We start from the raw sequence: 26911 nt of genomic DNA on the forward strand, positions 1-26911 counted from the left end.
TTTAAACCAGTTATGGAATCGGGAACACCGTGCAATGCGATTAGCATTGGAATTTTTTTATCTGCAAGTGATGAAGTCATCCATGATTTTGTCTTGAAGTGCACACTAAATGTCATGGGACTTTTTTTGTCCCACGACTTATGCAATTTTAAGCACATCCGACGCTGATACAATTTTGTTCCGGCCTGGTGACACATTTTGTCCGACGCCTGCTGCAAATTGTACTTTCACTTGACAATTTGTCCCACCTGGCGGACACAAAATTGCATCACCACTTTTTCTTGTCCCATGAATGACGCAATTTTTAGCACATCCGGTGGTGATACAATTTTTTGGCCGCCAGGCGGGACAAATTGTTCAGTGAAAGTACAATTTGCAGCAGGCGTCGGACAAATGTGTCGCGAGGCGGGAATAAAATTGTTTCAGCGTCGGATGTGCTTAAAATTGCATAAATCGTGGGACAAAAAGGCCCATGACATTAAGTGTGTACGAAAAAATGCTTTATAATACGCAGAAAATGAAGGCATAGTAAGATCTACGATAAATGCTTCGGATAGTGAAGCAAAATCCTTCGTTACACGAAGCAATTCTGCAATGCCTTCATTTTCTTTGAAGTTATGAAGCAAATCCTTCGGATGCTTTTCAGAGTGTTCAAAAGACTCAACATCTGTTAACATAGAACCATTTAATGACTAGAGTGAGCGGTCAGGCGTGTTGTTTTATGTATAACATATTTTCGTGTTTCAGGGAAATATTCGCTTTGACTTTTGTTCGCAAGGAGTGACCAAGACTTGCGAGAACTACCTGAACTGGCGGTTTGGCAAGGACGGTTGTGATTTGTGGACCAGCAAGTTAACACTGTGGAACAAATTTGTAGACGCCATTCAACCCAGTTTTGTGTGTCCTTTCCATCCAGTGAGTGCAATGCATTGAATGACGCCTGCAAACGGGTATTCATTGGCAAACTTAAGGGGACAGTAGCGCTTTGTGCATGGTTTTTCCTTTAAAAAAAAAAAAAAAATTCTGTTTGCGCCTTGATAAAAAAGACTTGCATGAATGCTAGAGACGAACGGCGGTAACCATGTAAAAGATCAAACTTTTTGCTGCAAATTCAAAAAAATTATATTTCGATTTAGCATTGAAGGAGACATTTATATGAGGGACGTAAAAAAGGTCTCCTAAATCATACATGGTGTCACTGCGCGCACGATTTCAGCTAAAGTTTTCAACTTTTTTTCAATCGGTAAAGTGCATCAAAAAGAGCATAAAATTGCCCATAAAATGAACCAATTTTGCGTTTGGGTTCCCGGTTTGTGGCTAAGCTCGTCTTCTTTTTGTTTTACTCGTTGCTTTCGGAGTGTTCAATCGCGGAGATATTGAAAGCACGAGAACGTAAAAGAGAACACCGGGCGGACAGGCCTTTAGCATTTGAAGTCTAAAATGGAAAAGAAAAAACGCAAACAAACACAAAAATTTAGGTTTTTTAGACCAATTTTCAGTTTATTTTGCTCACAGAGTGCACTTTGGCTAAAAACGCAAGTTTGACCTAATCTTAAAAATTTGCAAGTCGCTGTATCTCCGAAGTTAGACCCACACCCAACAATTCCGAAATCGTAGCGTGTTAGGACATGGTTTGAGCTAACTATGCACAATTTTGATCGTTTCAGGGATATAATTGTCAATAGGTCATGTAGAAATTGAAAAGTACATTGCAAATGACAAAGTTCGGTTTAATGGACTATAAACATTATACAATGCACAAAATAGTGCATATCCAAAGAGAAAATAGTACATATTACGTTTGCACAAAAACCTTTATGGCAACAGATAAAAAGTCAATACGAGTCTGATAGTGTACAATTTCCGCTATCACTCTGAGAAAAAATGACGGTAAATCCTTGATAATTTTTTTGCCAAACTTTACCGTACTTTAAAAACCAGTATCCACCGTACAGTCTACAGTATTTACCGTACTTGTTTTACAAAATATTCCGTAGTCTTTTAGCAATAGTTACTGTTCTTCCGTACAGTCCATGCCGTAGGAAAGACCAGATCTGGTCCCAACAAAGGCCGCTTCCAAGAATTGTCCACATCAGGATCTTGAAACAAGGGGGTCGACCGACTGAAAAAATTTATTGCACCTTTCGATAGGTCTCGTCAAGACCTTTTCAACGAGTGGTCGGAAGGGGGGTCCAGGAGTCCGACTTTTGCAGTTAACGTACATCAGGATCTTAAAAAAAGAGGGCCGACCGACTGAAAAAAAAATATAGCAGTTTTTGACAGGTATTAAAAGTACGGGATTGCCGGGGGGAAAAGTTCGGGATTCCCTGTAAAAAAAAAAGTACGGTATTGCCTGTAAAAAAATGACGGTATTGCCTGTTTAAAAATGTACGGTGCAGTCTGGAGTAATCAGTACAGGATTTACCGTGATCTTTTCTCGCAGTATACACGGTTTTGGATTTCACGATATGGGCATGCATGCTCAAAATACTTCGTAAGGTTTTAAGGGTGCCCGAAACGTAAGAATCGCTCTCATGCAATTTAAAGCACATCCGACGGTGATACTATTTTGTTTCCGCCTCATGACACGTGACACACATGGTGACGTCTCCTGCAAATTGTATTTTCTTTTAGACACTTTGTCCCGCCTTGGTGACAAAATTGTATCTCTACTACCGTCGGATGTGCTTAGAATTCTGTAAAACAAAAAAGGCCTATGACAGTCAGTGTGTGCGTACTTTAAAATGCACGCTTTCATTTTAGGGACACTACACTATTACCAATATTACACTCGATGCAAAGAAGATGGAAATGATACCAGTGGAGGACCGGGAGTGGTTTGTCACCCTGCAAGCATACGGTGACAATGAGCAACCTTGGATGTGCACCGTCTTCGACGTCAAGTTGTTCCGCACGGGGCGACGCAGGGGACCCAAGTAGCAAGGACTTCTGCGCCCACCGAAACCACCACAGGATTCCTGGATTGATCTCTTTGGTCTAATATACATAAAAAGGGAAAGAAAATTACCCAAAATTTTTTCGTTATTTTACGAGAATGTTTTTTACAGTGCACTAGTGATTCACCCCTCGGCTGTTTCTTTTTAAATTATTTTGGCAGTGCCTTAAGGGGAGGTTCTGGTGAAAATGCTATTTTCTCCTAAATAGGTCCCACTGTGAAAATTTGTTAAAAATTTGATGTCTCATCAAGTATTTATTAAAATTTTTCATTGGGGAGGCACACTCTATGCCCTGAACCCAATCGCAGAGCCATTTTCTCCCATTTAGGCTATAACTTTAAAAATCTTCTTGCGCATACTATTTTGTCGTAAAAGGTTGGCTTAGACATTTTTCACTTCTTCAATTCATTTTTTAAAAATGCCGGCATGCACACCTCAAAATGTCAGTTGCATTTTTATTCGCAAGCTTCTAACCAAGCATTTCACTATAATTGATCAAAAATGTACAAAATAGACAAATTTTAGGGACTTTTCAGCTTAAAAAGTTAATAATTAATAATATAATGGAAGTGTTGAGCTATGCATGCCGGAATCTTTTGAAAATGAATCGAAGAAGTGAAAAATGTCAAGGTCAACCTTTTACGACAAAATAGTATGCGCAAGGAGATTTTTTAAGATACAGCCAAAATAGGCTCAAAAACACTCTTCGACTGGGCTTACAGCCTGGCATGTGCCTTCAAAAGTCAAATTTTAGTCTCCTCAATGAAAAATTTTATCTTCCGAACAAATTAGGACTGTGGGATCCATTTGGAAAATGGCAAGATTTTCACCAGAACCTCGAGGTTCCCCTTAACATGCCCGAAACAAATTCCAAACTTCACACACCTGCTTTGACTCTCGATTTCGTCCTAAATGTTATATAAAGTAGCTAAATAAACCATGGGATGAAAGCGAAGAAGGAGAAGGTAGCTCGAATTCCTATGCCAATGGGCAGTCGCAGTGAGTCAGAAATACCTGTTTGTCAAGCCTGACATGCTTGAAACGCGATGAAAAAAATCAACTTTGTCGGTCAGTCTAGCTGATTCGCAGCTCGGGGTTCTAGTCAGGTTACAATCAAGATTTATTGTTTGACTTTGAAGACACAGCAGCTCAGCTAGACGTTCAGCGTGACGGGAATAGAAGGCGGGCCCGAATCCAGACGGCTTTGGTCAAAATTAGGGCCACCCTAGGTTTCGCCAAGCCAGCAGCGACAGCGAGGTGCACTCCCAATTTCACTGAAATTCGAAGGGTGAGACATCTGAACGATTTTCGGTGATACAAAAAGTATGACCGAAAAACGGTCTTACACAAAAGTATGACCGAAAAAGGGTCATATCACTGGTGTAAAATTCATCAGGATTTCAATCAGGAAATTCCTGATTGGTCAATCAGGATATTTTCTGATTGGAAAATCCTGATGTATTTTCGCGCACCTCTGATTGATGATTTCTGATTGGTACCAGTTCTGATTGACTATTTCTGATTGTGTTTTTTTCTGAGTGGACAGTTCTGATTGGTAAGACAACTTCAAACATCGGTAATATGACCGTGTCGCACAGTGGGCTGAAATCGCATTCTAGCCGCTTATAATTAATTTCTCTGTCACTCTTGGTCTTAGAGCCTTCAAATTTGGTGTGTAGCATATAATAATGGCACAAAATAACTCCCTAAAAATATTTTACAATTTGATGAACCTGCGACCGAATCCAAGAAACCCGGGTTCAAATCTCGGTAGGGTTTCGTTGGTCAATAATGTTGGTGTTGAGATTAACATCATATCTCATGTTTTTGAGTGTGCTGATGCCAAATTTGATATCGAAGTTGACCTCAGACTTAGATTTCAGTCCCCGTGGGCTCAGAAAGACCATTTTTCTACATTTTTGTTTGTTTTGAGGACTTTGTATTGTTAGGGTTATGTTAAAAATACAGTCTGACTCCTCGTTTCGTCCCCTAGGGTCTCCGTTTTGTCCGAGAGTCATCCCCAATACTGTGGCCCGGGCTAGGATGCAGTTCTTTTGCGGATACAGGTTAATGCAAGGAAAGCAGCTCTCATCATTACTGGACTTTGAGTCGCAAAGACTTTTCAAATCGCCCACTGAGAATGAATTGGTCACCACCATCACCCTTAAATGGGTGATGCAACTCCGTTGCCCAACTTTTGATGACGAAAAATGCATCACCCGACATTTGGTAACAGGCGTTTGGTCGCCCAAATTTGGGTAACGCCGTCTGTCGACGACGCCGTGAGGTTCCCGATGACGTCCTTCAGCGCCACGCCACCACGATGACCGAGGCTTCAACGCCACATTGGGTCATCGTGGTGGCCCCGGAAGAGCGTCATCGAGAACCTTACGGCATCGCCGACGACGTTTTACCCAAATTTGGCGACGATTTTATGACTGCCCAAATTTGGTCACCCCGGGCTTGTCACCCAAATTTGGTCACCACGGCTTGTCACCCAAATTGGCACGGTGCGTGCGTTGAAAGGGCGATGGTGTGACTCTTTCATTCTCAGTGCCGTCGAGTGAAGAAGAAAAGAATGCACCAAACGGGATGTATAGCGAGTATGGAGTGGGTAGCGGGCTGCGGTAGGGGATAAATATTTAAGCCCTTAAAGGGCACATTTTTAATGCCTTTGTTTCCTCAGTGCATTCCCCAAAAGAAAAGCTTGGCGTACGCGCCACTCGCTATGGGCGCGCAGCAGCAGCGTTGATCGTGCGTTTGTGCGCAAGCACGCTCACGGTGCTAACGAGCGCACCCGTGACGTCAGCCCACCACTTTTCGACAAAATACAATGTTTCGACGAAAAGTAACATTTTTAGAGGCCTTGGGTTTGCGTTTGCGCAAGTTTGCGCAGATTTTCTCGGTTGATCCTTTATCAAGACATGCCTCTCGTCAATTTCTAGTGCACAGACATGCTTGATTGGGGTTGATTCGGTAGTAAATCTCAAACTTTATGGTTTTTTGGCCCGTCCCGTTCATTTTTTGTAAAAAAATGACGGAAGGACGGGCATATAGTATGATCCCTGCTGTGCGTCCGTTCGTCCGTTCGTTCGTTCGTTCGTCCGAGGACTTCCGGTCCGATCTTGACCAAATTTGGTATGCAGCCTCCTTGGGTGACCCTAAGAACCGCCCGGTGGCAGCAAATCCGATCCGAGCCCCGGGGGCGCTGCTGCAGGTGCATCATGGTCTACATGAGGTCGAGGAGGATCTCGGCAACGGATGCAGCTAGAAGGGCATGTAGGGGTATTTTTGGAATCGGGGCGACGAGAAAAAACCAATGGTGTCAGTTTCGAGCGAATCGGAGAAGTTCGGACCCGGGTTCAAATCCCAGCGGGTATTTTTTTGAACATTCTTTTTATTTGAGTTTTTGCATTGTTTCTGATGTTTTTTGTGGTGCTGATGACGAAAACGACATTTATTTTGACCCCAGACTCAGGTTTAATTCCCGTCAGGGTCAAAAATAGGCGAAATTCGTACGTTTCTTAATGTACGGGACGGGCCAAAGTTGCCGATGAATATCGCTACTTTTCCTGTTATTACTGATAACTTGCGTCATTTGTGGTAAAATAGAGAGCCGTTCATCCAATTTTGGTCAGAAAAGAAAAACATTAGTGCCATTTGAAAGGGCAGACCTTAAGCTTCAAGAGAAACCCAGTGGAAGTTTGAAACTAGCACTACAATCGCTCACAAATTATAAATATATCACAGCTTATTTTTCGCATCAATTTGGAACTTCTACCGAATGTTGAACTTTGACGGCATGTAGCGCTCAAAGTATTTGTCGCACGTCACTTCCAAGAGCAGATTTGGAATCTACGGAAAATTTCCTATCAATTACATTTGAAATCGGCCAATTTGGACGACTATCAAAAAGTTATTTTTAAGCGGCTACAATGCGATTCCAGCCCACTGTGTGTCGGGGCACATTCAAAATTGATGATAACTTCTCTGGGGGGGTCAAAACTGAGTCCGATCCAAATCTGAAGTCCGATTTTCGATAGCTCGTGATCAGGCCTCGATATGCTACTAAAGATGATCCGATGTGTATGAAATTAAAATGGGCCTAGTCAAATCGGCTGAACATGTCACATACCAAATTTGAACCCGATACCGCAAATACTTTCCATTTTATAGGCATCTGTACTTTGACACCATCAAAATTTCCTGATGTTCTTTTCTGATTTCTGAGTGGCAATCAGCAATCAGAAAAGCAGTCAGAAATTGTTTGATTGCCAATCAGAAATCAAATATCAGGAAATTTCTGATTGGCACTCAGACGTCAGAAATCAGGAATTTTCTGATGTCGGTACTCAATCAGGATTTTTTCTGATTGACAATCAATCAGAAATCAGAAAGAATTCCTGATTGACAATCAGAAATCAGAAAATCAATCAGGATCAGGAAAATCCTGATTTCTGATTGGAAATCAGAAATTCAATCAGAAAATCCTGATGGCATTTACACCAGTGATACTTAACTATATTACCAAATAAAACATCTAGCTTGGGGATATATCAGCCTTTACCTGTGATACACTATAAAGTATGACCATTTTTCGGTCATACATCGAAGTATGACCTTTTTTCGGTAAATTTCAGTAAGACCGTTATGTCAAAAGTCTGACCTTTCTATTTTCAGTGTTCCCACTGAGAAATGTCGTGCAGTCCATGCATGCACGGTAAAAACGGTAGGGCTTTCCCAGGAAGCCTATGACAGGCATAGGCGATTTCCAGGGAGTTCCTGGGAAAACCAGGAACCATTTTTACCGTGTGCAGTCGTAAAACAAAGTTTATTCTCAGTACTTTACGATACAAATCTATCATAATACAGAGACATGTGTTCGTAATACGCTTCAACACAGGTAAGTACTTTCGTGACACTAAGTTCGTATTTCCACACGCTCATAACCTTACGAAGTATTTTGAGCAGACATATTACAAACTAACTTTACTTAGTTATGCGAAGAAATAGTTCGTAAATTACGAAGTATTTTCTTTGTAGGCTAATATATGCTCAAAATACTTTGTTATAGCAAGCTGCTTTACTTTGTAAGGCCTGAAAGTTTGCAACGTTTTCTCGGTGCACGTAAACGCTCAGTGGGATCTTGGGGACTGTAGTTCAGTCAGGGTGCGTTGTCCTGCTTCAGCTTTGGTGCAGTTTCGCCGAACAGCCGCATGCATCCGACGTTCTCCTTGCTGTCGGTGCGCAGCAGTCGTAGCGTGATGCGCCACATGCCGTAGAAGAAGACGGGCACCGCTTTGATGTCGAAGTCGGTCGAGACATTCCGCACTATGTAGGTGCCCTGCGCAATCGCACACCGCGTGCATAGTTTATACTTGCGGGGCGTTCCACGTCAAACCATCATGGTCCAAAACGTACTTGCTCAGATCCGGCCCCCAATTTTTTATCTGGTAGTGTACCACCCAAAGACCACTCTCATAAATTTTTTTTAAAAAAAATTTCAGAACTTTGGCCACAGTGATGTTTTAAAACTTCAAAAAAAATATAAAATTTTTTTTTTATTTTTTTTAAAATTGTGTATCTAGGTGCTCAAATGGGTTGAAAACAGAAAAGGGCAACATAAAATAGTGAAAAAAAAATTGGGACCCCCAGCCCTTACCAGAAACAAAGTTTCGATAAAAAAACCAGGGTTTTCTTGAATTCCAAAATACGCCTTTTCACTTGTGGACCATATTGGCACCAAAGGCCCCCAATGAGGTACTCTAACTGTCACTAAAAAATTAGGGACGGGAATCCATAAACACCGAGATATTGTAAAAAAACTCGAAAAGTTATCGAAGGTTTCGAAGCTTTTCCCCCCAAAATTGTCAAAATGGGACCTATATTGGTTCCGCTGAGGCACTGGCTTTGAAATACTATTAAATTGTCTATCTTAACCCCATGGAAGATGTGAGAGGGTAAAGGTCGCATTACAAGATTTTTGGAATTACACGGCAATAAGTTTTTTTAATTAAAATAACCAAATGCGACAAAATGCATTTTTGGCAGTCGCCAACTGAAGCTCATTGATTGGTGGGGACTTCATCCAGGTCATCTTCTTTTTCTTCTTTTAAGTCTCCAGCAGTTGCATGGTCGAGGTGAAGGTGGCTTGGATGAAGTCCCCACCAATCAATGAGCTTCAGTTGGCGACTGCCAAACAATGCTTTTTGTCGCATTTGGTTATTATAATTAAAAAAACTTATTGCCGTGTTTGCCGTGAAATTTCCCAAAAACTCTTGTAATGCTGACCTTTACCTCTCTCACATCTTCCATGGTGTTAAGATAGACAATTGAATAGTATTTCAATGCACAGTGCCTCAGCGGAACCAATATAGGTCCCATTTTGACAATTTTGGGGGGAAAAGCTTCGATAACCTTCGATAACTTTTCGAGTTTTTTGACAATATCTCTGGTGTTTATGGATTGCCGTCCCTAATTTTTTAGTGACAGTTAGAGTACCTCATTGGGGTCCTTTGATGCCAATATGGTCCAAAAGTGAGACGGCGTATTTTGGGAATTCAAGAAACCGTGGTTTTTTTTATCGTAAACTTTGTTTCTGGTAAGGGCTGGGGGTCCCAATTTTTTTTTTTCACTATTTTATGTTGCCCTTTACTGTTTTCAACCCATTTGAGCACCTAGGTAAGGGAAGGTGGGGCACAATGGGACACTTTTCTTTAAATTGACGTAGGCGACTGAATATTTGACTTAAAATGCCCCAAACCGTCCTCAACGATAGTAAATTATGTTCTCTTTGAAGTGGTGGGGTGTGTACTATTATTTTTAATGTCATCAGGTACATTTCTCCATTTTCCCAAAACATTGCACTTGTCCCATTGTGCCCCGGTCTGGGGCACAATGGGACACCCCCTGGGGTAGGATGGGACACTGCGTTTTTTCATCGAAAATTTAGAGTTTAAAAGCTCTACACGCCGACAGATGCAAAGTCCAATGTTTATTGACTCTTAAGACAAACTTGTAGAAGTATTTTGAGAAGCACATGTACGGAAAACGCATCATACCCAATATGTGCTGTCAACATGGGAGAAGACCTTAATCTAAAACAACATAAAACTGACTTCACTTTCATATTTTGCTTTTGAGTAAGAATGCAACTCGGAGACATATCAATAGTTAAGTACTCGATTTATTTTGAAATAGTTTTGTTTACGAAGGGGTTGGGGCATAATTAGACAGCAAGTGGGCTGTCCCATTGTGCCCCAACCGGGTTTGTCCCATTGTGTACCGAACGACACATACGACCAGCCGCGGTCTAGCAACATGACCACTCATCCGACAGCGGGGCGACACGAGTCACTAACGAGCGAAGGGTCAAGGAACAGGCCCCTATTTCAAAAACTCACCTACCTCAATTATCTGCGGAGCTATAGGTAATAATAAATCGAGTGCTGATGCTGGTTTTACCTCGATTTTAGTGTTTGTAAACTTCGTAGCCACCTGCCCTGGCGGGAGAAGGTCGATCGGGGTCACCTCCTTGTGTCAACGTATCTACTACTTCTGGGCTATCTCGCCTCGTGATTGGGCAATCCCACGACAACCGGAAGGCGGCAAATTTGAAAGTGTCCCATAGTGCCCCGTGTCCCATTGTGCCCCACCTTCCCTTACACAATTTTTAAAAAAGTAAAAAAAAAATTATATATTTTTTTGAAGTTTCAAAAAATCACTGTGGCCAAAGTTCTGAATTTTTTTTCAAAAAAATTTATGAGAGTGGTCTTTGGGTGGTACACTACCAGATAAAAAATTGGGGGCCGGATCTGAGCAAGTACGTTTTGGACCATGATGGTTTGACGTGGAACGCCCCTGTTTGTATCCCCCGAGGTGGGGTGTTCGTGGGTCGAATTGCAGATAGTCCCTCAATACCTGGAAAAACTCAAGCCCGGGAAGTCAAGTTTGTCGATCCCACATTTCCACTCCATACTAGGACTACCCATTCTTTAAGTCTTCGCTGGATTACTCACCGGGGGGAAGGGGCAGAAAGCGTTTGGGTTGTCGAACATAGCTACCATCAACTGGCGCCACAGTCCCGCCCCGAATTTAAAGGAAGTGCAGATGCGAGGCAAGCTAAGCATGTACGCGTTGTCCTTCCACCCACCCACCCCGTGAGCTCCATGATGCTATGTTGACATCCCCCTGGTTCCGAATCATCAGTTGACAAATAAGAATACGTGTGCTTGAAGGCGGCAGACAGATTTCTTTAATTGCAAAATTTTATAATGTTCACAGTTTTGAAGTCTGGCAAGTTCATTGCATGTGTTCCTGATGCAAATTTGTACAACTCAAAAGCAGTAGTCTTATTTTCTTTATTCATTAACTTGCGCGGGGAGCGTATGGTGGTTCCTATTGGGGATCCATTGCAGCTTGATTTATGAGTGATTAATATCACCACTGACCAATAATCCCTAGATGAAACATGACGTTCTTTCCTATTTTCTTGTTGTTTGATTTCAAGGCAAGAGTTCGTGTACAGTGTACCGTGTGAGAGTCGTCGAATGTGAAGGCGATCGTGAAGTTGGCAGTGTAGTAGCAAAGATGCACGTTCTGGCGATCACGACGAGGGGGCCACCACTCTCATTTCAGGCGTACACAAGATTACGGGATTACGGGAAATTTACTAGGGATTACGCGTGAAATTTTCGAAAATTGGTTCGAAAACGTTGAAAAATAGCTCAAAAACGTTGAAAAATGACTAAAAACGTTGAAAAATGACAGAATTTTGTCAAGGATTACGTGATTACGCCGTGGATTACCATAGATTACCAGCCAATTTGTACACAGGATTACGGGGGTGGTGGCCCCCTCGGATCACGAGCGCCTCGGACGTGAATAATGACGGGTACAGCAGGCTGCAGCTCGGGTGGGCACATCTCTATGTGACCTGGCACGACTCGGAACGGGCCCTGTGTCCCATGGAGAAAATGTTAAACCTGCTTGACGTGCACACTAAATGTTACGTACAATTTTGTACGAGACATCACACTTCTCTTGTACACACGAAATTTTCGTACGAAAAACTGCACATTTTTCGCCATTTTTGTACAAAATTGTGCAAATTTCGTACGAGAATACGAATTTGTACGAAAAGTTCGTGTGCACCAAAAACTGAGATGTCTCGTACAAAATGTGTACAGTAACATTTAGTGTGTGCATTCCACTGGAAGAGTTTCCTCCGGTGGAGAAGTCATCAAAACTCGTCAACAGTTCCGTCCTTCCTCGACACCAACGCCCTAGGGAGTGCAACGGCGGTAAGTGAGTATGGGGCGATTTGTAACAGATTTTGGAATTCTCTATACAAAATTAAGAACATTCTGCATATCGGTGTCAAACTTGTGCCAGTTGAGCAGTCTGGCCCTTCATCTAGACTGTGCAGCTCCATTGGATCAATCTGGAGGCCGTAAACTTTGAAATCTTAGACGCTTTCCAAACCCTTGCATGCTGTTACGAATCACCCCAGCATGGGGTGAATTGTAACAGCCATGGGGCCTTTCATAACATCCAACATATTAAATGAAACATCGTCGGGAATGGCATCTCCTCCAGCAGTTGTTCATCGGATGTCCTGCAGACGCCTTAAAATCTACATTACAAGCTGCCGTTGACCGCCTCGAGAAAAAATTCAAGCATTTAATTGCTAAAACTACTTAAACTCTTGTTTTTATACGGGTCTGTTACGAATCACCCCAAATGCCTGTTACGCAAGAAATCCGTCCCTAACTATCACTGGACAAAGTAAAAGCAACTTATGCCACGTGGTTACATTGTAAAGGGGTCACGCTTCAAGGCCCCAACGGTACTTCGATGGTGATTCATACCTGGGGATCCTCAGACAGAAACTTCCTAGAACTCAAAATAAAAGATTTGCCTGTTTTCGGTGTACCCTATATTTCAGACGCCCTCCAAAACTATACCTGAGCACCGATCACATCCGCTTCGATTGTTGAAGGACCCTGTACTTCAAGCGAAAGAGGGGCCATACTCAGATTTTCCTCTGCTCCCTCCACTTGAATTAATAAACGCATTTGTTACGAATCGCCCCTGTTACAAATCGCCCCATACTCCCTTACCACCTACCGCCAACGAATTCACTTTTCCTGCAAGTCGACATGGAGGCACCATAAGCACCAACGTGCTCAGGAACCAAGGAAAAAGAAGCCTGCCTGCAAAACGTATCAGATGAACGAACACACCGAGTAGAACCTTTTTGGGGCATACATTTTGAAAACGTATACGATTTCGTAAAATCCTGGCAGGAAGGAAAGGCCACATCACTGAGAATGAAAGAGTCATGATCATGACTAAAATTTTGGGTGAGGAATTCTTTATTACCCAAATTTGGGTGAGGAAATTTTCCTCGCCCAAATTTGGGTGAGGAAAGTTTTCTCACCCAAATTTGGGCCATAATACTATGGAGCTATATAGGGAGCTGGTACACCCTTCCTCACCCAAATTTGGGCGAGAAAGTAAACCTCGCCCAAAATTGGGTATTGATCATGACTTTTTCATTCTCAGTGATGTTAGTGCACATGTACGAGTCTTAACAGCCTTTCGCCCATCCACTGCTGGCGGTAACAATAACCGTGAATACAATTGATCTGTTTGAAACTACAATCCTAACGGAGCAGAGACAGTCCTAAATCCTTGTCGATTCAGAACTATCCAAACTGGACATGACGTAAAAAGGCGGTATTTTCATTAGTCCGTGGCGCCGACTGCATAAAATTACTAGCCGAAGGACTTGTTTTAAGTTTCCATTGACGTGGACATAGTATTTCAGGGATTTCACGATTCACTGATTTGCAGTGAGGAGAGTTCACACTACAAACCTAACTGTCTACTAAGAACACACTTACAAATGCATGCTTGCAAGTACACACTTATAAACGCATGCTTGGCAAGTACACACTTTTACAAATGCCTATGCTTAGCATGGAGTTATTTGGCGACAAGCATGCACTTGTAAGTGTGTACTTGGCCAAGCATGCGTTTGTAAGTGTGTATACTTAGTAGACAGTTCGGTATGTAGTGCATGCTTCTGCAGTCAGGATGGTTCTGAAGCCGCACTGAGAGGACTGTTTTGGATCCGCACTGGCAGTTCGGAATAGGAAGCGTCAAAATCACTCTCACATTTCATGTTTGGCCGTTCAGTAGTGAGGGTCCGATGTGACAATTTACGAGTCTGGATGGAGTTACCAAGCGGAGGACGGTAATGTAACCATGCGACAACTACATCGCCTAGTTAACCAGTGCGGTCTTCAGCGAGGCCAGAGGAAGTTCCGTTTTTTTTTTTGCTTTTTTTTTTGGCGTGGGGAGGTATTTACCGTATAGTCATAGCGGTTGGCGAAAAAAAACGGCAAAAGATATAAAAAGCGTGATTTTTTGCAAGCGTGTTGCTAAGGTCCTAACGGTCATTTTGACCCGCAGCACACTCATTTTGGACCCATAGGAGCCGAGCAGTGTTCAATTTCTTGTTCAAAGTGTTCAAAATGTTAAAAAAATTAATATTGTCGCCCCGAAACGATCTAGGTGTCGTTTCCGCACAATTTGATGACGACAAACTCAATGGAACACACCCCACATTGATACCACGCACCGTTCAGCCGCCATTTCGAAATTAAGGGCCTAAATGCAAATTTTGTAAAACTTGCGCTGAAATAGCGAATGGGATGTCATTTCCGGGTTAAATGGTGCCGCTGGTGATGAAAACGAAGGTCATAATATTGCCAACACTCAGGGTGATCTGCTAGCTGCGTTCAATGACCTGTTCAAAGTGTTCAAAAAATATTATTTTCGCTCCGAAACGATGTAGGTGTCGTTTCCGCACAATTCGATGACGACAAACTCAATGGAAAACACTCCACATCGATACGACGCACCGTTCAGCCGCCATTTTAAAAATAAGGGCCTAAATGTTTTTTTTAAAATATATATTTTATAAGTAGAGCGGTCGGTCAACAGTACACTGTCAGAAAATTCCGAAAAAAAATGGAAAAATCATGGAGTTTTTCCGAAACTTCTGCAAGGAGCTCTCCATAAATGCAACTGAGCTTTCTCCGAAAAGTTTCGGAATTTTGAACAAAAATGCATGCTTCATTATCACGAAAACACGAAAAAAGGTTTGCAACCAGTTAAAAAATGGGGGGAAGGTACCCCCTACTTGTTTACCTCAGGTTTTTATAATATTAAGGGAAAGCTACAGGATATAAGTCCAATGAGCTCGAAGGAGACCATCCCTTCTTTGACCATTTCAGACTAAAGAATGCTTCAGCGAAGCCCTCTTTAACATATCTGAGAAAATATATGCATTTTACCTCCCTCTAGGACCCAAGTAATGCTCCAAAGAACATCTGTTTAAGCCCTGAGAAAATTCCTCCGAAAAAAGATGGAAAATGAATGGAGTCTCCATGTACGTGATTATAGGGTTTTTCTCCATAAAATTTGGGAGCTAATTTCTTACGGAGTGATTATAGACACGCCGCGTTTCTATAAGAAAAAAGACAGTTATATGCACACCGGAAAACCGCTGGTGTGTATATAATTAAAAATGGCGTTATTTTCACGCGGCGTGTCTGCAATGTCTAGTTTTCTTATTAGCACGCCGGAAAAGCTTTTCCGGCGTATCAATAATAATTTGTAGCTTTATGTTGACGCGACGTGTCCCTAATAGTGTATTATCTTATTGACACGCTTCAAACTCGTTTCGGCGTGCAATTAATATTTTTCTGAGTAAGGGACACGCGGCGTATCTCCAATGCAGTGTTTGCTTATTTAAACGCCGAATGGAAAAATGTGTTTCTAGCGAGGAACCCGTCCCGCCAGGCTGGCATGGTGGATGGATGGATCCGTACACGCATGCTAAGTTTTTGTCCCCGGTTCGAATCCCGGCGAGTGCGGCGTGCAAATAATATTTTCCCCCTTTGTTTGCACGCCGTGTGCGAATAATAAATCTAGTAGTTGAAGACACGCAGCGTGAACGCAGCGGTACAATTTCTTATAGAGACGCCTCAAAATCTTTCTGGCGTGTACATAATACCTTTAGCCCCAATTTCCACGCGGCGTGTCTATAAGGCACAAAATCCTTGTTTACACGCTTGGTCAGTACAAAGTGCTCCAACTTGCAACCCGACCGGCCAGGAAGGCGTCGTGGGCCGGTGGCACCGCACCTACATGCTAAGTTTTTGTCCCCGGTTCGAATCCCGTCAAGTGCGGCGTGCAAATAATGTTTTCCGCCTTTGTTTGCACGCCGTGTGAGAATAATAAATTCAGCAGTTGGAAACACGCGGCGTGAACGCAACATAGGGTTTTCTTATGTACACGCTTCGAAACACGCGTTAAGTCCTCAAGCACGGTGAACAGGACTGTGGGATGACTGGGGTCTGTCAGGACCACGACGGTGTCATCCACGAGGAAACACTTAGGTGGTAGACACCCTTCCCTTGAGGACTTTCCCTTTTTTTGCCATAGGGCGAAACACAGCAATGAATGCTTGAAAAGACGATGAGATTGCACGAGTGCAAATAAACATATGGTGAGTTCTGTATTAAGTTCCAAACAATGTTACAAATTGGTTTTTATTATTTTTATGGCATGTTTAACCATACTCAGTTAGGCTTTAATTTTAACTCCTTTTTACGTATGTGAAGAAGTACGTAGTCTTAGACCTACTGTTGACCGCTGTACTTAAAAAGTACATATTTTAAAAAAATAATCAACATTTAGGCCCTTATTTCTAAAATGGCGGCTGAACGGTGCGTCGTATCGATGTGGAGTGTTTTCCATTGAGTTTGTCGTCATCGAATTGTGCGGAAACGACACCTACATCGTTTCGGAGCGAAAATAATATTTTTTGAACACTTTGAACACTTTGAACAGGTCATTGAACGCAGCTAGCAGATCACCCTGAGTGTTGGCAATATTATGACCTTCGTTTTCATCACCAGCGGCACCATTTAACCCGGAAATGACATCCCATTCGCTATTTTAGCGCAAGTTTTACAAAATTTGCATTTAGGCCCTTAATTTCGAAATGGCGGCTGAACGGTGCGTGGTATCAATGTGGGGTGTGTTCCATTGAGTTTGTCGTCATCGAATTGTGCGGAAACGACACCTAGATCGTTTCGGGGCGACAATATTAATTTTTTTAACATTTTGAACACTTTGAACAAGAAATTGAACACTGCTCGGCTCCTATGGGTCCAAAATGACTGTGCTGCGGGTCAAAATGACCGTTAGGACCTTAGCAACACGCTTGCAAAAAATCACGCTTTTTATATCTTTTGCCGTTTTTTTTCATAAATCGGCGTGAACCGCTATGACTAGTATTGCACAGTACATTGTAAACGCAGATTACGTGGCGTCCTACGAGCAACACCAGAAAAAATACCATCAGAACCTCGTTTTGAAAACTGTTAACCCATGTGACATGCAGTCCGGTGTCAAGTTCAATCTAACCAGTTTTCCATGTAGATTTTCTCACAAGAGGGACCTCTTGGTTAAAAAGGGCAAAGAATATTACAGGAAGCCAGAATTCCAATTTGAACCGGACCGTTTACTCGGTATGAGAACGAATGCATGGTTTGTGTTGAAATGAAGTAAAAGAAAGGGGCCACAGCCCACAGCGTCTAAAATCAAGAACATTTAAACAACCATAAGTGCAATTTTCTTTTAAGTCCTTATGCTTTCGCCCTATCCTGGACACCTGTTCTGCTTGCAATTTTCATCTAACAGCTAATCTCATCAAGGTTCACACCCCACATCAATAATCAAGAATGGAACGCTCTAGCTCGAGCTAGTGCCCCAGGAAAATTTCAAATCGCCTGATTTGATGATTGCTGAAAGATCAGAAAGAAAGAAAGACCTGCGTAAAGCGATTGCATTTTGGACCGTCATCGTTGCTAGCGTTGAAGCTTTTTTCAGGGAGGGGTGTGCATTTGTTAGAGTGTACTTGCCAGCATTCACTTGTAAGTGTGCACTTAATAGACAGTTAGTTAGGTCTGTCGTGTTGTAGTAACTGCGGTCTGCGGTCCTACAAATTTGTTCTAAATCTAAAATAAGTCACCACGAAAAATGTTCACCCGAAAATTGGTGATTAGTACGTACTGCCGCACTAGGCGGCGCAAGGTCGATATTTCACACCCGGCCGACTCCGCCCGCAACCCTCCCCGGGCACGCATGCATGACGCACGGGCAGCGTTTTCGGCGGAGTGGAAACGAGAAACACTCTCCATATGTTCCGGGTCGGGGTCGCGGTGTTCGGCGTGGCAGTACTAGCGGTAGGTAGTGTAAGTCACTTTTCCTCAGAATTTATGAAATTAAGTCGCAATTTAAAGACATTCTTCTAAAACCATTGTCATAAATATTCACTGTTAGAAATTAGCTCCGAAATTTTATGAATTCGTTCGTTTCCGCTTCGTTTCCATCTTTTCACTAAGGGCTTTAACAAATTTTCTTCGAAGCATTAGCTTACTTGGGTCCCGATGGGAGGTAAAATGCATGTCTTTTCGTAGCTACGTTAAAGAGGGCTTCGCCGAAGCGACTATCTCCTTCGAAGGTTATTTGAACAACATCCTCCATGTTATGAAAAACTCCAGAGATTTTTACTTTTTTATTTCTCGGAAACTTCTGATACTGTATCGAAATGCATGGAATTTTGACTGCAATTCACTCAACCCTGCTGGAATGCTGGATGCGAATAGGACGTCCAGGATTCGTCCAATTGCCATCCCGTACATCCACGACCTACTAGATGCATCTTACAGCTATCCACGCATCCTGCAGGCCATCCTAGTTTCGTCCAACTTATCCAATGACGTCCCACGCGCATCAAGATTAGGTCCTGTGCATTCCAGACAGAAACACATAAGGTGTCCATGACGTATCCACCGCATCTCTGCGTTCCGAAATCGTCCCACCTGTGTCCACGTATCTCATCACGAACCATCCGCAACCCATCCTCGCATCCTTGCCATCTCAGAGCCATCCGCCTCGTATCTCTGCATCCACGTGACCAAATTGAATCACAATAGCGTCCTAGTATCCAACCGTTTGACGCATCCCTGGCGCGTCCGTAGCGTCCGTCTTCTTCCCCATAGCATCCCAGAAACATCCAGCGCGTCTGAGCGCGTCTGCAACGTACCGTAAGCATCCCTAAGGTATCCAGGCGACCCACCCTCATCCTAAACGCATCCGTCGGCCTCCAGTCTATCCCAGCAATCCATTTGGCATCCCGAGTGCATCCAGGGCGTCGTGTAGGCGTCCCTTCGGCATCCGAAATGCATCCCGTCCACCTCCAGCCGTCCTCTCGTCAAAGACCGATCATCCCGTCGGCGTCCACTTTGCATCCGAGGTGTCTTGAACGCGTCGGGCGCATCCCAATCACCTCCGGCCATCTCATCAGGATCCCAAAGGCATCCGAGGGGTCCTAAACGCGCAACGAGCGTATCCGAACTGTGCGCGAGGTATCTCCAGTGCATCCCGCCCTCGTCTGGCCGTCCCATGGGCATCCAATGGCCATCCGGCGCGTCCTTAACGCGTCCAGAGCGTATCCGAACTGTCCGAGGTGCATCCCCAAAGCATCCTCCTCGTCCGGCCCTCCCATGGGCATCCAAAGGCCATCCGGCGCGTCCTTTAAAGCGTCCAGAGCGTATCCGAAATGTCCGAGGTGCATCCCCAATGCATCCCGCCCTCGTCTGGCCGTCCCATGGGCATCCAATGGCCATCCGGCGCGTCCTTAACGCGTCCAGAGCGTATCCGAACTGTCCGAGGTGCATCCCCAATGCATCCCGCCCTCGTCTGGCCGTCCCATGGGCATCCAATGGCCATCCGGCGCGTCCTTAACGCGTCCAGAGCGTATCCGAACTGTCCGAGGTGCATCCCCAATGCATCCCGCCCTCGTCAGGCCGTCCCATGGGCATCCAATGGCCATCCGGCGCGTCCTCAACGCGTCCAAACGTATCCGAACTGTCCGAGGTGCATCCCCAATGCATCCCGCCCTCGTCCGGCGTCCCATGGGGATCCGGCACGTCCTCAACGCGTCCAGAGCGTATCCGAACTGTCCGAGGTGCATCCCCAATGCATCCCGCCCTCGTCCGGCCGTCCCATGGGCATCCAATGGGCATCCGGCACGTCCTCAACGCGTCCAGAGCGTATCCGAACTGTCCGAGGTGCATCCCCCAAAGCATCCCGCCCTCGTCCGGCCGTCCCCTGGGCATCCGGCACGTCCTCAACGCGTCCAGAGCGTATCCGAACTGTCCGAGGTGCATCCCCAATGCATCCCGCCCTCGTCCGGCCGTCCCATGGGCATCCAATGGGCATCCGGCGCGTCCTCAACGCGTCCAGAGCGTATCCGAACTGTCCGAGGTGCATCCCCAATGCATCCCGCCCTCGTCCGGCCGTCCCATGGGCATCCAATGGGGATCCGGCGCGTCCTCAACGCGTCCAGAGCGTATCCGAACTGTCCGAGGTGCATCCCCAATGCATCCCGCCCTCGTCCGGCCGTCCCCTGGGGATCCAATGGGCATCCAATGGGGACCGGTGCGTCCTCAACGCGTCCAGAGCGTATCCGAACTGTCCGAGGTGCATCCCCAATGCATCCCGCCCTCGTCCGGCCGTCCCATGGGCATCCAATGGGCATCCGGCGCGTCCTCAACGCGTCCAGAGCGTATCCGAACTGTCCGAGGTGCATCCCCAATGCACCCCGTCCCCCGAAAGGCAGACGATCACTTGTGGTCCAGCCGTTAATCGCAATCGTCCCGGTTAGACAGCCCGTGAGGCTGGCGCGCCTTGCGGGTTTGCCTACCTTCCCCACTGTAGGCGCGTTTCTCAGCTTCAGGCGGTGGAGAATAAGGGTTCGCTTCCTTTTGCAACGTAGGCTTGGCGTCGCGTCGTTTCAGGGCACGCCTGGCTCAGCGGCATCGTCATCTTGCGCCGAAGTGAGGTAAAAAAAAAACCTCGTATGCTTGCGATTGCTTACGCTCTCGTGCACCATGCACGTGAACTCGGTCATTTTGGACACGGGAGGGAAGTCGGGAACGGGGAGTTACTTTCGCTGAATGTGGCGTGGCGTATGCTTTGGTGATCTGGTGGTGGCAAGCCAGCCAATCATGGCGCCTCATTCCACCACCGGGCCCTCTGACGTCCGTATGCTACCCTCATTGAAGTGGACTCTTTCCACCTTTACCTCAATCCGCTAGCGGTTTCGCTTACCTTGCTTGCTGTCGCCTTTGTTGAATCCTTCTCCTGCACGATCTACCCAAGTGACGTTTTCTGTTCCAGGGATAGTCGCAGGGCAGGGCCTTTCCAGTGGAGGCGTAGGGCCGGGACACCACGAAGTGCACGAGCACGGCGCCTGATGTATAGGCCACCCACCCGGACGACTTACCTTCAAGTTGAGGCCCGTGGAGACCTCTTCCAAGACGCTCTTCGCCCTCACCCAGCATCCAATATAAATTATTGTGTCCATGTGTGATTCTTGTTTGGAAGATTTATAGACTGAGCTAGAGAAGTAGAGATGGTTCAAACCAAGAGCTTTACTTTACTATTAAATGATAGATAAACTGTGAAAACATTCCCTTGTTAATTTCTCAGGTGTTGGCCTGCTCATTATCCTTTTTGTTTGAATCTAGAACAAATGCCCCCACTTTAAACTGGAGAGAGTATCTTGAGAATTTCACTCTAGAAAGTCATTCTTAAAAATAAAATAAATATTCAATTTGTTTAAAAAAAATTAGTGTGTGTCAAGCTCCAAAAAGAGTAGCTCTATATATCCAAGAAGGTACAGTATTCTTGAGAAATAGTTTTGAAAGGGGCCCATAGAATTGCTGACGGTATAGTATTTATACCGCTCAAAAACAATCAGCACTAGAAAAATCGGGTACTAAATGGGTAGCTTACAGAATATTTCATCAAAAGACACTTCAAACATATTTCATGATTTTTATTACTTCCTCCAGCAATATTTCCTCTCATTGTTATCAGATCTGTAATCATAAAAAATTAGATTAAAGTGAAACCTGCGAGTTATCAAACTGGTTCAATACAATGTGATTTGTTTACATGGAACTGATGTGGAGAGTTCCATAACTTACCTGATAGTAACTCCTTCAACACTTTATTGTGTAGAATATCCTTGCACTTATTTCTCACTGCACGCCACAATCAAGAACCATAGAGTCATGATAGTGCAGAAACACGATTTGACTTGAACGTTACAGAATCGAAGTGCCTGGAAACAAACACCAAACATTTTGGGCAAAAAAACCATCAACACACAAAACACACACACTATTTACTGTATACATACCATTTGTTTGCATCTAGGAAGAAAAAAATTGGCCGGAAACTGTGCTTATCTCAATGTCATCCTGCAACAACAACAAAAGTGAATGAGTAACGAAACAAGTAGGTGTGTATCACAAGATGGTTCGATAGATGTTTGAAGTAAACTCACATATCAAAAGGGACCCAGATTTTTCTTTTTTGTTTTTATTTTAATAGTTGTATATTTTTCTTCTCTTCCTCCAAAAAGAATTCATCGGTCTCGACAATCTGAAAGTAAAACCATAATAAAGTGAGAAAGTTTACATGCCGGTGATAGTAGAATGATAGAAACTAGTGAAGACGTATTACCTGCAATGATGCATTCAGAAATGATAATTTTCCCAGCTCGATCAAACCACAGGTTCTGACCCAGGTTGGAGGCTCATCTCGTGCATTAAACCTTTGTCAGCAGGTGGGGTGCCTAAAGGCAGGCCGATATCCTGAAATGTTAAAACAAACTAATTTAATACGAGGAAATAACTGACTTTCTGATTTGTATGATCCTAAGTACGCTTTCAGCATGAATGGTTGGTTTGGTGTTTTGTTTATGTTGTGCATGGGTTGTCGTCTGCTTTTTCGTCATGCCAACAGAACATACAAAACTCTTGTGATTTCTTTCTTTTTTTGTAGAAATTCTGCAGTTTTAATTAGCATTGCTGCAAGAAAATCCCAAATTATTTATGTTTGAGGAAGTTTCAGAACTTTTAAGTTAATTTTTGTACTTAATTTGTGCTATTTTTTTGAAGCAGCGTTGGCAAACCGATGAAACAAGTTTGCCGCTGCAAGTCTCAAACACGGACAGAAAAAAGCCAAGTTCAAAGTATCAGTTTCGTCTTTAGATCGCTCAGCAAATGTTAGTCCACGACTGTTAAAATTTCGTCTCACAAAACGTCTGATTTTGCGCTTGCCTGCTTTTCAAAGACCATCTTTTTCCGTCTTACGTTGGCTAACATGTTTCGCGCTAAAGTTCCTTGTTTCCGGCGAGCTTTCGCGTCAGTGGTTTAACAGTTTTTGTGAAGAGTGAACCTTCGAAGAACGTATTTGGAAACATGTTTGCCTATATTCGTGATGTGGGGAAGGATACGAAGGAGTTTATTCAGTGTGACCACCTGTTCGAGTTGAACAAGCTCCAATTTAAGGCCTTTCAGCCCAAGAACTTGAAAGATTTTTCTTTGGGCAACTTGTACGGGAGAGTGGTCACGGACAAAGATGGCGTGGCGTGGATGGCCAAGTGCCGCATCGTTACACTTCGAGGTACGTTTAACGGTACTTGCAGCTCAGATCCCAACTGTGATGCTCGTGGGAAGAGACAGATTAGGCACGCTTTGCCCGCGTCTAGGGTAGCTCCCCTCTTTTTATGTATCTCTATCTACCGAAAGAATGAAGAAAACCGAGTGTGGTCTCTCAAATTTGAACCGAACCGATTCGAGATAGGCGGCAAGGATTTCCCGATTCTTTCGTCTGAACACCCACATCAATGAGTGGCCGCTTCCAACCTGCCGATGGTGTGTGAGAGGAGTCGGTCCAAGGGCGGGGCGAGGGGCTTCAGCAGACTGATTCCGAGAGTCGTTTTCGTCGCTCTGTCTCTGTCGCACTCATGGCACGTCGCGCACATGTGAACGTGAAAACGACGCTCGGAATCAGTCTGCAGGCTGGATTTTGAGAGTCGTTTTCGTCGCTCTGTCTCTCGCACCTGTGCGGGACGCCCCATGAGTGCGACTGAGACAGAGCGAAGAAACGGACTCTCGAAGTCAGTCTGCTGTAGACTGATACCGAAGAATCGTTTCTTGTTTCGTCGCTCCGTCTCTGTCGCACTGATGCGGCGTCCCCCTAGGGTGCGAGAGAGACAGAGCGCCCAGGCGGTTCTTTGAAAATGCCCGCCAAAAGAGAGAGAGAGAGAAGGGGGGGGGGGGTGTTTACAGTGACGTTTCGCAGGAAAGGAGCGGTTTTTAAAAGACCTGACTGTGAAAGTTGCCTTACTACCCATCTGTTTTTTGTTGTTAAAAAATAACATTTCACCACCAAATTTTGGAAGGTTTTGCAGAGATATCTTTAGGGTTGATTTCTTCCTCAGTCTAAATATTGTTTTTCTATGCCTTTTTTTTAGACACTTTGGAAGAGTTTGAAAAGTTGCAGAAGGATGGAAAACTTCCTCGCTCAGTAGTAGCAAAATATGAGTCCTCTCTAAAACCAAAAGAGCTGTACAGCACTTTCCTCAGATGCGAGGAACTGGTCAATGTCAAGTCTCGTAACGGCAAGGTAATGAGTCTTGAGATCTCTTATTGTGGATGAGTTTTTCCTGTGCCTATCTGCTTTCCCTTATTGATTTTATGAAGTAATGCATTGTATTTCCAATTTTTCCCTTCTCAGCGTCATACGTCAAAACCTACGAATGAAAGCCTCACGGACTTCTACAAAAAAAAGATTGATGCTACATTAGGGGTAAACGCTGTTTCATTTTCATTACTTTGAGCGTTAATGAATTATTTATACTTTCATTGTATTTCTTGTCACCATCAATTTGATCAGATGATGTGGCAAACCAAAGTCCTTAATGGCATCAACTTTTTGCAGGGTTCATTGTTAACAGCAGGAGCTAGTATTGGCCTGGACATTGTACAAAATTCATTGGAAGAAACACATCAGACGCCGACAACTTCCCTCAATGATACAGTAATAATTCCTTTTGTGCTATTTTCTAATTTTTGTAATTATAGACCTTTGACTGTACCACATTCTAAATTATTAGGAAACTGGAACATTGATAATTGATGAAGATGACCGGTCCAGTTGTGCAAATGATGGTGGGCCTTCGGAAGTGGCAAACTCACTACCTGGATCACCCCTACAAGTTAGTAAATTTATTTACTTATTGCCATTTTTCATGTTTTTATCCTTGAAAAATTACCTTAGCTTTACAATTTTGAAAACTTGTATTTTATCTTAAATTTTCAGGGACTTTCCAACTGTGAACCAATAACTGATCCCCACAGTTCTATTGTGCAAATGGCGCCAGGTCATCGGCCTGCTGGACACCTCTTTGGTGGAATTAAGGTACTGCATTAAAAATATTAACTATGGTTGCAAACTGGTTACTAAGATCAGCAAAACTCCACGATTTAAAAACTTGCACTCTAATCTTCAATTTTCAGGGAAATACTTTAATAAGGGTACAACGAGCCTTTGATCACAGCTCTTCTAGCAAAATGCCATCACCCTTCTCAACGCTTTTTGGTGGACAGTCAGCGGTACTGCCTTTTTGAATTGTTAACTTAGCAACTAGTTAGTAAAAGAGTAGCTAAAACTCTATAATTTGTAAACTTGCACTTTCTCTTAAATTTTCAGGCCTCAAGACAATCAGAAAGCTCAGTTGCAGGCCTCAGCTCAAATGAAGGGTCATCAGAGCAGCTCCCAATGGACTACGACGCCAAGGTGGGGCATTTCAGACTGACGTTTCCTTTTGGAATGTCAGTATTGTGACTTGATTGAAATCGCAGTTGAGTGGAAATAGTGTCCAATACAATGTTCTTTTGTTTAAGATCAAAGAACTGTCAGAGGATATAGAGGGGATTAAGAAAACAACTCTAACAATCAATCAAAAGTTGGACCAAGTATTGGAATTGTTGGTGAAAGGTGATTTATACTAAACACATTAATGACAGTTTTGAAACAGAAAGAAGAATGGTTCTCCTTAATCTAGTCGTTGTTCTTTTCAACAGGGGCGCCGTCTGGTACAGATATTTCCAATGCTGTAACATTGGATGAGGAGGACACGACTGAACCAAAACTCTCCATCCAAGAAGGACATGTAAAACTCTTAATCCTTACATTTCCCTTTTTTTACCGTCATTACAAGTAATAAAACTGTTATATTTCAGGTGCACCTTGGGGGTCCCCGCACTCTCAGGAGGACATGGGCAGAGAGTATTGTGAGCAGCAACAAGAGCACACTTCAATGGAAAGTGAGGCAGCTGGTTGAGAAACTCTATGACCACGAACTTAAGACTATACCAGTCGTCAGGTATTATCTGGAGTTGCCGATCAAAGAAGCCGACCAAACTCCTGAAGATGCGCTCTTCCCTGATTCCTGCATTCAAGGACTTTGTAGTAAGTATTTAATGTTGTTCTCACTTTTATGATCATTACAGTATTTAATTTAATACAATTTTTCTGTTTCAGACTTCATTAACTTAACTAATGAAAATAATGCAAAGTCAGTCTTTCTAAAAGAGAAACAGAAGCTAAAAGTGATAAAGAATGAAGAAGAACGACTGGAAAAGATAGAAGAGCTTAAAGTCACCATACTTGGCTCGATAGAGCGCCTGACAATTGTTGATATCAGAAAGGTGTTGACTAAGGTTCTTTATGCCTTGAGGCCTCCCAAAGTGGCAGTGGAGCCCCCATCAAAAAAGCAGCGTTCAGAGGAACAAGATAATACAGATTCCTAATTTCTTACTTGTTAATGTTGCGAACTTCTTTAGTGTTCCTTCAGAACTTCATATATTTGCGCTGTATACTTAACATCTTCATCTTTCAAGTCCAATTGTTTTGATGAAGTAATAAAAACAGTAATTTTTTTGGTT

At 43.7% G+C, this 26911-nt stretch overlaps 2 protein-coding genes and 2 long non-coding RNA genes across 4 annotated transcripts; 3 read left to right on the top strand and 1 right to left on the bottom strand.

The window, feature by feature from the left end:
* Positions 1–688: 688 nt before the first annotated feature.
* On the top strand, positions 689–2976 carry LOC117649637. The gene is made up of 3 exons (XM_034392544.1): positions 689–697; positions 748–915; positions 2764–2976. The coding sequence occupies exons 1-3, from the start codon at positions 689–691 to the stop codon at positions 2938–2940; spliced, it is 354 nt and encodes a 117-aa protein (XP_034248435.1). The 3' UTR covers positions 2941–2976.
* A 9168-nt stretch (positions 2977–12144) lies between these two features.
* On the top strand, positions 12145–21574 carry LOC117649399. Its single transcript, XR_004587978.1, has 2 exons — positions 12145–12259; positions 21285–21574. It is a non-coding gene; the product is annotated as an uncharacterized LOC117649399 (long non-coding RNA).
* A 742-nt stretch (positions 21575–22316) lies between these two features.
* LOC117649839 lies at positions 22317–22771 on the bottom strand. The gene is made up of 3 exons (XR_004588008.1): positions 22638–22771; positions 22459–22556; positions 22317–22372 (listed from the first exon to the last, which is right to left on the bottom strand). It is a non-coding gene; the product is annotated as an uncharacterized LOC117649839 (long non-coding RNA).
* A 2581-nt stretch (positions 22772–25352) lies between these two features.
* LOC117649752 lies at positions 25353–26684 on the top strand. The gene is made up of 5 exons (XM_034392775.1): positions 25353–25576; positions 25674–25760; positions 25868–25961; positions 26048–26136; positions 26207–26684. The coding sequence occupies exons 1-5, from the start codon at positions 25406–25408 to the stop codon at positions 26465–26467; spliced, it is 702 nt and encodes a 233-aa protein (XP_034248666.1). The 5' UTR covers positions 25353–25405; the 3' UTR covers positions 26468–26684.
* Positions 26685–26911: the final 227 nt, after the last annotated feature.

The sequence above is a fragment of the Thrips palmi genome, unplaced genomic scaffold (assembly GCF_012932325.1).
Source record: "Thrips palmi isolate BJ-2018 unplaced genomic scaffold, TpBJ-2018v1 HiC_scaffold_4, whole genome shotgun sequence".
NCBI lineage: Eukaryota > Metazoa > Arthropoda > Insecta > Thysanoptera > Thripidae > Thrips > Thrips palmi.